At 40.6% G+C, this 15073-nt stretch overlaps 1 protein-coding gene across 8 annotated transcripts in view; it reads right to left on the bottom strand.

Annotated features, from left to right (window-relative positions):
- Positions 1-15073, bottom strand: part of riox1 (ribosomal oxygenase 1) — a 97525-nt gene that overhangs the window by 62513 nt on the left and 19939 nt on the right. For all 8 annotated transcript variants that reach the window (XR_011355572.1, XM_069930927.1, XM_069930926.1 and 5 more), the window contains 3 exons: positions 7514-7627; positions 5599-5705; positions 677-784 (listed from right to left, as the gene is read on the bottom strand). Coding sequence is in view for 7 of the 8 variants with exons in the window: in XM_069930927.1 (XP_069787028.1) it covers positions 677-784; positions 5599-5705; positions 7514-7627 (329 nt within the window). In the remaining variant the exon portion in view is untranslated. The remainder of the gene's footprint in view (positions 1-676; positions 785-5598; positions 5706-7513; positions 7628-15073) is intronic.

Raw genomic sequence — 15073 nt, forward strand, 5'->3', positions numbered from 1 at the left:
CCCTTGAGAGAAATATCGCTTAAAGAAGGTCCACCAGGACTTTTTTTGGTCATAAACACAATCCTTTATGCATTTTTTCTTCTTACTTTTCTGTCTGACCCATCCCACCCTTCTCCTGCCAGTGCAGTTTACCAAAGTCCAGGAAAAACTCAGCAGGCCATGCAGCATCCGTAGAAAGCAAAAGGCAGTCGACATTTCCAGCCTGAGCCTTTCTTCAGAAGTGCCAAAAATCAGGCAGACCCCTGCATAAAAAAGGTGGGAACAGGGGAGTGGGGAAGTGAGAGGAGAACAGGTGATTGGCCCCCTCGACCTGTCTCTCCAACTCTCCCTCCCTCTGACCAGTACCCATTCACCTCTTTACCTTTCCCCAGTATCTCCCCCTTCCTTCTTTGGTCTTGAGAAAAGGCTGAGATCCGAAATGCTGACTGACCCTTTCTGTCCACTTTGTTCAGTAATGACATTAGCACAGTCAATAATTAGCATGGGATGGAAAATAACTTGATTGATAAAGGGTGAAATTTCTTTGAGCCATAGAGTATTTTCCTTTAACTTCCATCCAATAATGAAATTAATGAGAGTTGGTCAAAATGAAACTGACAGAAACACAGCATGCTTTTGTGTAAGTGAGGGACAAGGAGCATCCGAACCGTGCAAAGACAAATCACATGTTACCTACCTTGGATCATAGACACGCCAGGACTTTGCTCCTTCCAGCTGAATCACAAACGCTTCAATATCATCATAGTGTGGTGCAAATCCCTGGTTCCCAGGAGGAGTCAGATAACTTCCAAAAGAAAACAAAACAAGCATAAAAATATTTCTGTGGAAGATCAAAGGCCCATTCATTCAAACTGAGTTCGGCACTTCTGAAAATTCTCTGTTGGTAAGAATTATTCATCAACAAAATGAGTAAAAATTCAATAAATGCCCCCCAGGGTGTAATTGTTAAGATGCTGGTTATACAAGTCCATTCAATTAAACTAAGACAGTAAAACAACGGAAGTTGGGCCCCCTCAGGACTTTGGTGATGCTAGATGGCAGATGTACTGAACTATTAGTAAAAACACACTGAAATGCTTGAGGAATTCAGCTGGTTTTTTCAGCATCCATAAAAAAGTAAAGATATATTGCCAACATTTCAGGCCTGAGCTTTCCTTCAAGGAATAAGAAGAATGTGCCAGAAGCAGGAAACCCAGGAAGTCTCAGAATTCAGACAATGGGGGAGGAATCCAGACCAACAAAAGGTGTTCATTGGATATGATAAGGGAAAGGTAAGAATTGATCATGTTCGTGCGAAAGGAGAATGGAAATGGAGAGACAAAGATAGGGAAATGCCGTGGGGGAAGAGGTGGGTTGGAGGGGGTGGGGGAGGGTTTAATGAAAGCTTGAGAAGTCAATATTAATGCCATCCGGTTGGAGGGTGCCCTGTCAGAAGATGAGTCGTTGTTCTTCCAATTTGCAGATGATCTCAGTCTGACAGTGCATGAGACTGTGGACAGACATGTTAGCAAGGGAATGGAATGGAGAATTGAAATGGGTGGCCACTGGGAGATCCACGCTATTGCAGTGGACAGAGCTGAGATGCTCAACAAAGTGATCTCCCATAATGCATTCAGTCTTTCCGATGTAGAGGAGACCACAAAGGGAGCAGCACCAGATGTAGGAAATTACTCCTTCAGAATATTACTCCTTACTGTTATCAAGACTCAGCACACTTTCTTTTAGATATTGAACCGTGGTATAAATTTTCCAATAATGAATCTAAGAACATTAGTGTGGAAATTGTTTGCAGTATGCTTCAGGTAAGGGTCACAAGCAGGGGCTACAGGTAATTATGTAAATGGGCCCGGTGGGTGACAGGTGAGGGACTGTTGGCTAACTATGGGTGTGATTGTTGACTGGTGGGCTAGATGTGTGAATGGGGACCGGGGGGGCTGCAGGTGTGAACGGAGACTGGGGGGCTGCGGGTGTGGAAGGGGATGGGTATGAACAGGAAACAGTGGGCTGCAGGTGTGAACGGGAACCAAAGAGCTGCAGGTGTGAATGGGGACTGGTGGTTGCGGCTGTGAACGGGCACTGGTGGGCTACGAGCATAAATGGGGACCAGTGAGCTGTGGGTGTGAACAGGGACGGATGGGCTGTGGGTGTGAATGGGGACCGGTGGGATGCGTGTGTGAGGTCAGAATCGCAGAAGGCAGAGCTTCAAATTTTCCAAATACATATCAAAGTTTCACTGTCTTTCTTTTCTTCTTTGGCTTGGCTTCGCGGACGAAGATTTATGGAGGGGTAATGTCAAAGTTAGCTGCAGGCTCGTTTGTGGCTGACAAGTCCGATGCTGGACAGGCAGACACGGTTGCAGCGGTTGCAGGGAAAATTGGTTGGTTGGGATTGGGTGTTGGGTTTTTCCTCCTTTGTCTTTTGACAGTGAGGTGGGCTCTGCGGTCTTCTTCAAAGGAGGTTGCTGCCCGCCGACTGTGAGGAGCCAAGATGCACGGTTTGAGGCGATATCAGCCCACTGGCGATGGTCAGTGTGGCAGGCACCAAGAGCTTTCTTTAGGCAGTCCTTGTACCTCTTCTTTGGTGCACTTCTGTCTCGGTGGCCAGTGGAGAGCTCGCCATATAACACGATCTTGGGAAGGCGATGGTCCTCCATTCTGGAGACGTGACCTACCCAGCGCAGTTTGATCTTCAGCAGCGTGGATTCGATGCTGTCGGCCTCTGCCATCTTGAGTACTTCGATGTTGGAGATGAAGTCGCTCCAATGAATGTTGAGGATGGAGCAGAGACAACGCTGGTGCGATCCCTGCATCCGATGAAATGGTGCAGCTGAGATAGGTAAACTGGTTGACCGTTTTGAGTTTTGTGTGCCCGATGGAGATGTGGGGGGGCTGGTAGTCATGGTGGGGAGCTGGCTGATGGAGGACCTCAGTTTTCTTCAGGCTGACTTCCAGGCCAAACATTTTGGCAGTTTCCGCAAAACAGGACGTCAAGCGCTGAAGAGCTGGCTCTGAATGGGCAACTAAAGCGGCATCGTCTGCAAAGAGTAGTTCACGGACAAGTTGCTCTTGTGTCTTGGTGTGAGCTTGCAGGCGCCTCAGATTGAAGAGACTGCCATCCGTGCGGTACCGGATGTAAACAGCGTCTACATTTTTGAGGTCTTTCATGGCTTGTTTCAGCATCATGCTGAAGAAGATTGAAAAGAGGGTTGGTGCGAGAACGCAGCCTTGCTTCACGCCGTTGTTAATGGAGAAGGGTTCAGAGAGCTCATTGCTGTATCTGACCTGACCTTGTTGGTTTTCGTGCAGTTGGATAACCATGTTGAGGAACTTGGGGGGGCATCCGAGGCGCTCTAGTATTTGCCAAAGCCCTTTCCTGCTCACGGTGTCGAAGGCTTTGGTGAGGTCAACAAAGGTGATGTAGAGTCCTTTGTTTTGTTCTCTGCACTTTTCTTGGAGCCGTCTGAGAGCAAAGACCATGTCAGTAGTTCCTCTGTTTGCATGAAAGCCGCACTGTGATTCTGGGAGAACATTTTCGGCGACACTAGGTATTATTCTATTTTGGAGAATACTAGCGAAGATTTTGCTTGCAATGGAGAGCAGCGTGATTCCCCTGTAGTTTGAGCAGTCTGATTTCTCGCCTTTGTTTTTGTACAGGGTGTGAATGGGGACCGGTGGGCTACAGGTGAGGGTGAATGGGGACCAGTGGGCTGCGTGTGTGAGGTCAGAATCGCAGAAGGCAGAGCTTCAAATTTTCCAAATACATATCATCAAAGTTTCACTGTATTTCTGCATGAAACTGCATATATATGAAGTCACACAACGACTCATTTCCTATTTGGGAATAGCTCCAGTTCTTATCAACAATACAAGAACATTAAAAAAAAATCTACTGAATTTGTAGAAACCAAAGTATTAAGTGGAATATTTTAATGAGTGTATATAATAAATAGAAAGTGACATTCACACTCAATGATTAATAACACCAAAGAAAATCGTCTCACCTAGCTTTAACATTTAACGTTACCACTTTATCAAGTTCCACGTCATTGGGACTGGCATCTTGAGGACTAGCTCTACAATTGCAGTGGTTATAAGAGCAGGTTCTGTGGCAAGTAAGACATCTGCTGACAGCCTTTCCACCATCTATGTATGCAAGGCATACATCAGGTATGCCATAAAAAACGTTGGACTTGACTGAATGAGTACACCACCCACATTTATGTTGATCAGCGGGGCAAAGAAGCCCACTTGATTAGCACCCCATTCACAACCATAAACATACCATTTTCTCTGTCAGCAGTACACAGTCGCTACAGTGCGTACCATCTACCAAACACACTTGCAAGTCCCAAACCTACATCCTCCACCATCACGCTGAACAAGGGGTTCAGCTGTACAGACCATGATTAGCTCATTTCAAAGATTTCTTTTATCGTCAATGGTACATTAACATTTTTATATGCACGCTATGCTTCAAAATACATGCACCATCCTGACTTCCAAGTACATCAATATAATAAAATTCATGGCTATACAACAACGTGCAGATCCAGTGAACGCAAAACAGGTTCGCAAAATGGGCCAAGTAAAAATGTTTAATTACCATTGCCATTCCTCAAAGTCACTGAGTCCAAGTTGTAGAGCTTCCTACCCAGCCTTACTGTGGGAGTTCCTTTACCAGAAGGACTGTGGTGGCTCAAAAACTTAGTACATCACCACCTCCAAGGGTAATTAGGGATTGACAATGTATGTTGGTAAACCCAGATCCTTAATAATGTTTTTAAATAGTTGGCAGGCTTACCTCCATTCACTGAGCAACACCTCCGAACTAAGGGATTCAAATTGAGAAACAAAAGAAGTGCAAACTATAGGTGAACACTTCATTGTGCCTGGAGTTAAATGAGAAAATCTGCAGATGCTGTGATTGTAGTTTAATATACAGAAGTGCTGGAGAGACTCAGCAGGACACACAGCATTCATTAAGGTAAAAATATATAACCAATGTTTTAGGCCTGAACCCTTCACCCAAGGTGTGAGCAAAAATTAGGCAGGCACTGGAATTTAAAAAAGTGGGAGGGGGGAGGAGCAACTGGGTCCATCGAGGTATGTAGTTACATAATATGTTCACAGGTGAAATAAGAGCGAGCGAGAGAAAATACACTTTGTACAATACTCATGTATTTTCTTTAATACTCAACTCAATGATTGTTGCTCAAAGCAAAATAAACCATTGCATATCGACTCCAAAACATCTTTTGAGGGGTGCAGAACAGGAAAAAAAACTCTTCTCTGTCAATGGCTTTCAATACTTTATAACAACCTGAATCAAAACTGCTGTTTTTTGAATTGAACAAGCATGTCATCAAATTGAAAAACCTTCCAGCAGTTAACAGAAGAATTTTACAGCATGCCCGTTCATCATCGAAGAATGCATATTTTGAGTTTGCATTCCTGCCAGCTCAAGTTTATTATCATCTGGCTGTCTATGTACAACCAGACGAAACATCTTCTCTCTGGACCACAGTACACAGTTTCACCAATTTGTGCAAGGATGTTATTAAAAGATACAGATACAAAACAGAAAAATACCGATACTTACACATTAGCCCCAACCATGCTCCCAAAAGCTTCCTGAAGAATGGACAGTATGTTCCAAATGGTTCCAGAAAAGACTTGAGGGTTCAACATACGCAAAGAACATCCATTCTGCCAGTAGAAACATACATTGAATTAGTTCATTCCTGATCAATGTGCACACAATCTTCCCCTACAAATTGAATAAATTGCATCAGAGAACATTTAAGAAGACAGCATTAAAATCAGTACTGTACTTAAAAGTTGCTGCTCTTAATATTAAGAGTTCCAAGCAGTTATGATGAATGACTGTACTGACAACACACCAGAACTATCTTTGTATTCTCACTTGTGAATCTGCTGGGGTCATCTACTGCACCTGGCCTTTCTCTACATTGGAGATCGTTTCGCTGAGCACCATTGCTGTGTCCACAGCAATGGTGGGGATATCCCCACCGACCAACCATTTCAATTCACACCCCTCTCCCGCACTGACATGTCTGTCCATGGCCTCATGCCAAATCAAGGCTTCCCATAAATTAGAGGAGCAACATCTCATATTCTGTCTGGGCACTCTCCAAACGGATGGCATTAATGTCTCTTCAATTTCTGTTACGCCAATCCCCTGTCTCCTTTCCCCCAACTTTCCATTCCCTTCCTTCTGCATTCAGAGCTTTATCCTCCCTGATCACTTTTCTCTATATTCTATATTCACCTAGGTCCACTTGCCTGTGATCCAGTGCTCCTCCCCACCCCCACCTGTCCCTCCCCACCCCATTTTATTCTGGTGCCTGCCTGCTTTTTGCTTATACCTTGATGAAGGGCTCAGGCCTAAAACACTGGTCATGTATCCTTATTTTTGCAACTTGATAGATATTCCAAATTTTTAAGTCAATTTCATCCCACAAAACAACATGGATAATCAGACATGGTCCAAGCTAACAAAGCTAAGCATTGAAAGGGTGAACCAGGCAAATGCATCTGAAATCTATTTAACAAAATTAAGTAATTCAGTGAATTAAACTGTGACCTTTCATCTCTGGGACTCAAGTTCCAGTATGGCCTGCCTTCTGGGACACTAAATTATAAAAGCATAGACATGCCATTTTAACCCTTGCCTATACTGACCATAATGTCTATCTATGCTAAGCTCATTTTCCTGCATTAGGTCTGTGGCTTTCCAGTTCCCCAAGACCTCTTCAAATGACTTCTAAACATTGTAACTACATCCATATCCACTTCTCTCTCTGGCAGCTCATTCCAGAGAGTTGCCACCCACCACATGGAAGAACGTACTCCTTGGATCTCCTTTAAACATCTCCAACCTCACCCAACACTAATTCTCGATGCCCCTGCCCTGGAAAGAAGATTCTGACCATCATCCAGCCAATTCTGGATCCAGTTCACTGATGCACCTTTAAATGTCCCACTGAAAATTCAGTTGCTTAATTTAAAAAAATGGCAAAACAGATTTGGTTGATACCAGATGACTGATACGCAAATGAAGAAACAGTAATAATGCATGCTGCTGTTTGGATATGAAGAAGGATGGGCATCCGTACAAGATTTCAGGGGATTGTCACCAGTGTCTAGGGAGCCAAATCTGATTTGCAGTGACTACTTTGGGTGTCGGGAGAGGGAATATTATACTTATTGAAATTTTGCAATATCTGTAGATATCAGCAAAAAAAGGTTCTGGTGTGGAGGTTCACAATGCACCAAGTATTGAAAATTCACATTATAGCTCTGCACAACTGGTTTTTCCAAACATGTTTACTTGACTAACTCAAAGGTAAGCCTTTGCATGAGAAGATTACCCTTATCTATAAACCTTTCCAGAATTTAAAATAGTTGTAAAAGTGCATTGAAATTTTCATCCCAATCTGAAATGATCTCAGCCAATGGTAATTTACAAAGCTATAGAAACAACCGTTGCTTACCTTATAGAACTCCCATACCACCATGGGTAAGGCCCTGCCAATAGGAGTATGGACTTCCTTTTCCCCATCTAAATAACTTGTTACATCCAGGTTCACTCCAAAATTTACAATGTCCTTTAAAATAAAAAAGATTCATAAAATTAAGACTGAAATCAAGATGAACACTTTATTGCAACAGATTTCTTTTCTTTCTTCTTTTTCCAAGCTTTTTATTAAACATATTATAAGTGAGCAACACATGAGGAGAGTAGAATACAGAATCGAATAGTTAAAACAGAAACATCAATATATTGGAACACATAATACAACGTGTAACATTATAATGTATTGAACATATTCCTTAATTTGGAATATTCAAAAAAGAAAAACAAAAATGCTATTAAAATCCCATCTAACCTACCAAAATAAACAAAAAAAACTGCAACAAAAAAAAGGTTGGGCAGCTAACAGATCAATACAAACTATTTATCTGGCCTTTACCAATTAAAAAAAAAATAGAAATTCAAAACAGTCTGGAAGGTAAAGTCAAAATACAAATTAACTCGTACGAAAATAGTTTATAAAAGGACGCCAAAAGTGCAACTTCTAATTTTTACTACAATGTGACATAACTTGAGAGAACCATTACATCAAAGTAGGTAAATTAGGATTTTTCCATTTAAATAAAATGGCTCTTCTGGCCAACAGTGTAGTAAAAGAACTCGACCAACCTCTGGAACTATAATTGCAAAACGAGCAGTCAATGGATTAGGTGGCAATCTAATATCCAGAATAATTGATAAAGTCTTGAAAATATCTGTCCAATACTTCTCCAATACAGAGCAAGACCAAAACATATGTGTTAGTGTGGCCACACATCTGTCGTACGTAGGACTAACATTAGGAAATGAATCTGATTTGTTTTATTTAATTGGTAAACTGGCCTTGGAACTGACAGTTGAATCTTGTATTCAGCATTATTGCCAATAATGTGTCCTTCTGGCCCATTCCACACTTTAAAGCAGAGTTTTCTGTAAATTCACTTTGTACTTAGGAAAGATACAGGCCAATTTACCCGAGGTACCACTGAATCAATGCTTATCAGGCACATAATGAAGAGATATTAACCATCCAAAAATCCTTTCCCAAAGTTCCTTCTGGGAGAAGTGACTGAAGTTCCAATTCTCAAACTCTTCTAATTTTATTGATTGCAATTTTAATAAATTATTGTAAATATTACCTATGAAACCCTTATGAAAAGGATTCAGATGAAAAATGTGAGCTGATCTGATACAGTCAACATCGCTTAAGGTGAAGTCAGCTTGACACTGCCTTTTGAGAAGATATGATACTTAAGGCAGTATCTAATATGAAACAAGACACCATCAATGGATATGATCTTGAAAAACTTCTGGATGGTTTTTAACAAAAAAGTTAGTTGATATGAAATGGTCGCACAAATAGTTGAGAACATTCAGCAGAACGTCTGAATGGCACAGATATTAGATCAAGGTTTCCAGGGTTCTGTTATATAATGACAGATAGCGTGTTTTTAATCCAAATCAGGAATGGATGCGATTTGTGCAGATGGATGTTGAGAGCACCATTAAAATTTGGGCAGATTTGACGATTAGGCAAAACAATTACAAACACACAAAAAAATACAAAATAAATATTTTCTAAATGGTAAATTATTTACTATGCAAGAGCAAGGAGAATGTTACAAGTCCAACTAGATCCATCATCCACAGCAGGCCATATCTTAATGATGACCTACTCTTGTTTCTGTTTCATGGATACAATTCATTAAAGATATACAGGGAATGATAAAAATAATCTAAAGCAATAAAATGTATCTCTAAGGAGTTGGCCCAATGAAATTAAACTTTAGTTGCACAGAGATAAAAATCAAGATCTCTCTAGACTATTGCTTCGGGTACCAAATCTCAAAGCTGATGTACCACAGACGCTGGAAATGTCAAATACGAACAGAAGCTGGGAAGACTCTGCAGGTCAGGCGGCATCTAACTAACAGAGGCAATGTTTCAGGTCCATAACTTTTCATCAGAAAGGTGATATATTGGCTATAGTTGTGGTACAGGACAGACACAGTGATATTTGAGATGAAGATGATTAAATTTTAAGGATACTAGGACCATAGGGATTCTTAAGTACAGCAGAATAATGGGTGATCTGCGAAGATATTTATAATATTAGAGCAATTTAAGGAGATAAAGAGAAGTGATTCCCTCTGGCAATTAAAAACAAGTGGGGGGAAGGGTGGAAAAGGGGTATCATAATCTTAAAAGTTAAAATTAAACCATTCTGAAGTAAAAACAGGAACCACTTCCTTCCACTTCTTTAGAGGAGAAATCTGGAACACTTCCCTTGGAAGGTGGCAGATGTCGAAACAACTGAGGCTTTCAAGGTTGGGGATTTTGTATGGTAAAGGTGCTGAGATCAGGAACAAAGGCAGGAAATCAGGAATAAAGTGTATGAACTAACTGAATGGAGAACCAGGGTTAAGAAATGCAGTCGCTTGCTCCTCATTCTGATTTATCAGGAAATACTGAATTCAAGAAATGTGGCAATTTTCAGTAGTGTGTAACATGGTGGCTTCCTTCATCCGTAACAACTCGTGAGTTTTTCCTTCGGAAATCACTTCAGAAATCTTGGCAGACAAGCCATCTGTTTATAATTTATTAAAATAATGTGTCCTCTAACATCCTTTCCCACTCTGCAAGAAAGTTGCGGTCTGGTTGAATCAAATACTGATATATTAACTCGGAAGCAAGTTTTGAATTGTTATCAATTAAAAAATGGATACATTTAAAATGGTTTGCACATATAACTCAGCAGCAGATCCACGATGCATACGTCAGACAAAGAATCAAGTATAACAGTGAAATCATCAATTTTATTATTTTGGAAATCCAGTCAGCTTGACTCCCACTTCTCTTCTTTGGCTTGGCTTCGCGGACGAAGATTTATGGAGGGGGTAAAAAGTCCACCCCAAAATGACCATCACAGCCAGCATAAAATAGATTGCATCTCATTGAGATAAAACTCAATAAAGCCAATGGTATTCACAACATGATGTAAAATTCATCATTAATATTCAATGTTTGCGACATGTAAAAATAGTGGACTAAATAACATGCACAGGTGATACAGCCTTGAAACTAAAGTTAAGACTCTAGATTTCTGTGTTCACTCCAAAATATCTGGGATTGAATGATTTGATGGGTGGATCTATCAGTTTAGCCCAGTGCTGGACTCCACACCATCACCACCTCTCAGGTTTAGCATCTAGACCCAGGCGCAGTATCCAAGATCTCACTGATTTCTGCAGGGATGAGAAAGCATTGATTTATGAGGGCAAGATATTGTTTAAATTTTATTTTAATTATTTATGTATTTCTAAATACTCTTAGGTTTTAAGTTAACTTTTTAAAACATTTCCTCCAATTTTAATTAAATTCCAAATCTCTGAATGTTAAACCTTTTAAAGGATAACTGTAAAAGTTTAAACCTTGTGTTTTTGATTTTTGTTAATTTTGTGCCTGTCCCTTTAAGGAAAATAACTGTTGTAGTGTTACCATGGTGACTATGATGTCATATGTCGTAATATTCGGCACATGGGGAGCTTGCTTTCTCATTCTTCAAAGAATGACAGAGATATAAGCTCTCAAAATACTTGTTGAATTCATCTTATTTTGTTTTATTTCTTATATTTGTTTAAAGTTGAATATCATTATTATTTATCCAGCATGCTTTGTTACTCTTCATTATGAAAATCTCAATGTGAAGTTATGCAAAATGCTTATTCGCTATATCAACAAATTAAAGCTACTTATAGCTGCAATAACGAAATTTGATTTATTGCATTAATAAGATGGTAATTTGGAATATTGTCGTTTATGTTGCTGTGAAGATGACATGTTTTGAAATTGGGAAATAATAGAACTTGGAAAGTGTCATCTATAATAACAGCATTATCAGAAGAACTGTTTAAGGTGAGTGAACGAAAGTACATGGGAGATGTCAGAGGTAATTTTTTGTTTTAAAGAGAGTGGTGGGTATAATAGCCACATTTAAAAGACTCTGGGAGAGGCACATGGATGTGAGAAAAATAGAGGGTTATGGGTATGAAATTGAGAAAAATAAGATCGTTCTAGAGTAGGCTTCTATAAGTCGGAACAACATCGTAGAAGGAAGGGCCTATACTGTGCTGTATGGTTCTATGCTTAAGTTAAAGTGCCAACCCTAGCTTTGATTTCTTACTAGATTGAAGTTCCTTGTATATACTGATCCTTGAGTCTCTTTGCTTCCATGCGCCCTTCAGATTCCCCATTACAGAAGGCGAGTGAGATGTACCCTCTCCGTCTTATGTGGGTAACTTCAGGGGGGGAATATTTTGGCATGATTCCATTGCCAAATCAATAATGAAAAACAGAGTTGGGGAATAATATCTTTGTCTTGGTTTCTGGGTGAAGCTGGGAACAAAAAATATCAAGTCTGACTGACAAGAGAAAAATGTCAAAAGTTTGAGATGTCATTATGGAAAGAGAGAAGTCAGGGCCAAGGGTTGAGGTTTTTGATTGGGGAAAAGCTAGATTTGAGGAGATGCGAAAGGACTTGCAGGGTGTGCATTGGGACAATTTGTTTTATGGGCAGGATGTAGTAGAGAGATGGAAGTCTTTCAAAGATCAGATTTTGAGAGTGCAAAAGCTTTATGTTCCTGTTAGGTTAAAAGGAGGGGCAAAAGGTTTGAGAGAGCCGTGGTTTTCAAGGAATATTGGAAACTTGGTTCGAAGAAAAAGGGAGGCGTACATTAGATATAAGAAGCATGGAGTTAAGGAGATGTTTGAAAGATACATTGAATGTAAGAGGAATCTTAAGAGAGGAATTAGGAAAGCTAAAAGAAGGTATGAGGAAACTATGGCAAGCAGGGTGAAAACTAATCCAAGAGTTCTACAAATATGTTAATGGTAAGAGGAAAGCTAGAGACAAAATTGGTCCCTTAGAAAATCAGAGCGGAAAACTGTGCGTGGAGCCTAGAGAAATGGGGGAGATATTGAACAGTTTCTTTTCTTCGGTATTCACTAAGGAGAAGGATATTGGGAGATGTGAGATTAAAAAAAGCAAATTGGGTAAATATGGGGAATATAGAGATTACAAAAGGTGTAGTTTTAAGGCTTTTGAAGAATATAAGGTGGATAAGTCTCCGGGACTAGACGGGATCTTCCCCAGGACATTGAGAGAAGTGAAGGAGGAAATAGCAGAGGCTCTGGCGGTAATTTTCCAAATGTCATTAGATATGGGGATAGTGCCGGAGGATTGGCGCATTGCGCATGTGGTTCCGTTATTTGAAAAGGGTTCAAGGAGGAAGCCTGGCAACTATCAGCCTGTAAGTTTGACGTCTGTGGTAGGTAAATTAATGGAGAAAATTCTTAGAGATAGTACTTATAAACATCTGGATAGACAAGGTCTGATCAGGAGCACTCAACATGGATTTGTGGGAGGAAGGTCATGTTTGACCAATCTGATTGAATTTTTTGAAGAGGTGACTAGGAATGTGGATGAGGGTAGCGCAGTGGATGTTGTCTATATGGACTTCAGTAAGGCCTTCGATAAGGTACCACATGGAAGGTTAGTTAGGAAGGTGCAGTCTTTAGGTATAAATTTTGAGATAAGTCAAATGGATTGAACATTGGCTGAAAGGGAGAGGCCAGAGAGTGGTAGTGGATAATTGTCTGTCAGGTTGGAGGCCGGTGACCAGTGGTGTGCCTCAAGGATCTGTATTGGGCCCATTGTTGTTCGTTATATACATTAATGATCTAGATGATGGGGTGGTGAATTGGATTAGTAAATATGCAGACGATACTAAGATAGGTGGAATAGTGGATAATGAAGAAGGTTTTCAAGGATTGCAGAGGGATTTGGGCTGCTTAGAAAAGTGGGCTGAAAAATGGCAGATGGAATTTAATGCTGATAAGTGTGAGGTGCTTCATTTTGGTAAGAAGAATCAGAATAGGACATCGTGGTAAATGGGAGAGCATTGATGAATACAGAAGAGCAGAAAGATTTAGGAGTAACGGTACATCGTTCCCTGAAGGTAGAAACTCACGTGAATAGGGTGGTGAAGAAGGCTTTTAGTATGCTGGCCTTTATCAATCATTGCATGGAATATAGGAGTTGGGAGGTGATGTTGAGATTGTATAAGACGTTGGTGCGGCCTAATTTGGAGTTCTGTGTGCAGTTCTGGTCGCCTAATTATAGGAAGGATATAAACAGAGTGGAGAGAGTGCAGAGAAGGTTTACCAGAATGTTACCTGGGTTTAAGCATCTAGAGTATAGGGTGAGATTGGACAGATTAGGTCTTTATTCTTTGGAGCGTAGAAGGTTGAGAGGGGATTTGATAGAAGTATTTAAGATTATGAAAGGGATAGACAGAATGGATGTGGATAGACTATTTCCGTTAAGAGGAGGAAAGATTAAAACAAGAGGACATGAGTTAAGAATTAAGGGGCAGAGGTTTAGAGGTAACATGAGGGGGAACTTCTTTACTCAGAGAGTGGTAGCCGTGTGGAATGAGCTTCCGGGAGAAGTAGTGGCGGCGGAGTCAATTGTATTATTTAAGAAAAGATTGGACAGGTATATGGATGAGAAGAAGATGGAGGGTTATGGGCACTGTGCAGGGAGGTGGGACTAGAAAGGGGTGTTTGGTTCGGTGCAGACTAGAAGGGCCTAATGGCCTGTTTCCGTGCTGTAATTGTTATGTTATGTTATGTTAACTCAGATTTTCCTAATGAGAATGAAAGTGAACCGAACTAGTAAATTTAAAATCGGAGTTTTAGTCAGATTGTGTTTTATGCAGTGATGTCTTAGGAGGACATCTTTATGTTAAGAGACACTGTAGTCATTAGACTTAAAAAGACCATTTGATTACTTGCAAACCAGTTTCCTATTCATCCCAACTATTATGCAGATAGCACAGCCCAAGTAATGCCAAAAAACAACTTTCCTGTATCTCTCATCAAGGCTGCTTACACTTCCATTCCACCCCCATCCAATTCAAATGTACAATGCTGTACCACACTAGTTTCTAAATTATTTGAAAGATAACTGCAAGGTTGGTGTCTTGGTTAGCTCAATACTTCTACAGCGCCAGCAAATGGGTCTAGGGTTCAAATCTCGTGCTCCCCAGGTCTGCGTGGGTTTCCTCCGACCTCTCAAAATGTACTGGGGGTTGTAGGTTAACTGGGTACATAGGCTCGTAGGCCGAAACGGTCCATTATCGCGTTGAATGTATGTCTTTAAAAAAAAACAGACTGAGATTTCCGATACAGAATAGTTGATCTGATCGACCATCCTGATTGGTTTTGTTCAGAGCTTGTGAAAACAGGTATACCCCGCTTTTTGAAAGTAGAGCGGTCCTATGAAACTTTTCGTAAGCTGAAATGGTACAAAGTGAAGACCCAGTCACCACCATTGAAAGGCTATTTTCATAAAAGTGCAAACCCATTCAAAGTTCTTTCGGATAGCAAACACAGGTTTCTTTGTAAAAGTGAATTTGCA

The sequence above is a fragment of the Narcine bancroftii genome, chromosome 4 (assembly GCF_036971445.1).
Source record: "Narcine bancroftii isolate sNarBan1 chromosome 4, sNarBan1.hap1, whole genome shotgun sequence".
Lineage (NCBI taxonomy): Eukaryota > Metazoa > Chordata > Chondrichthyes > Torpediniformes > Narcinidae > Narcine > Narcine bancroftii.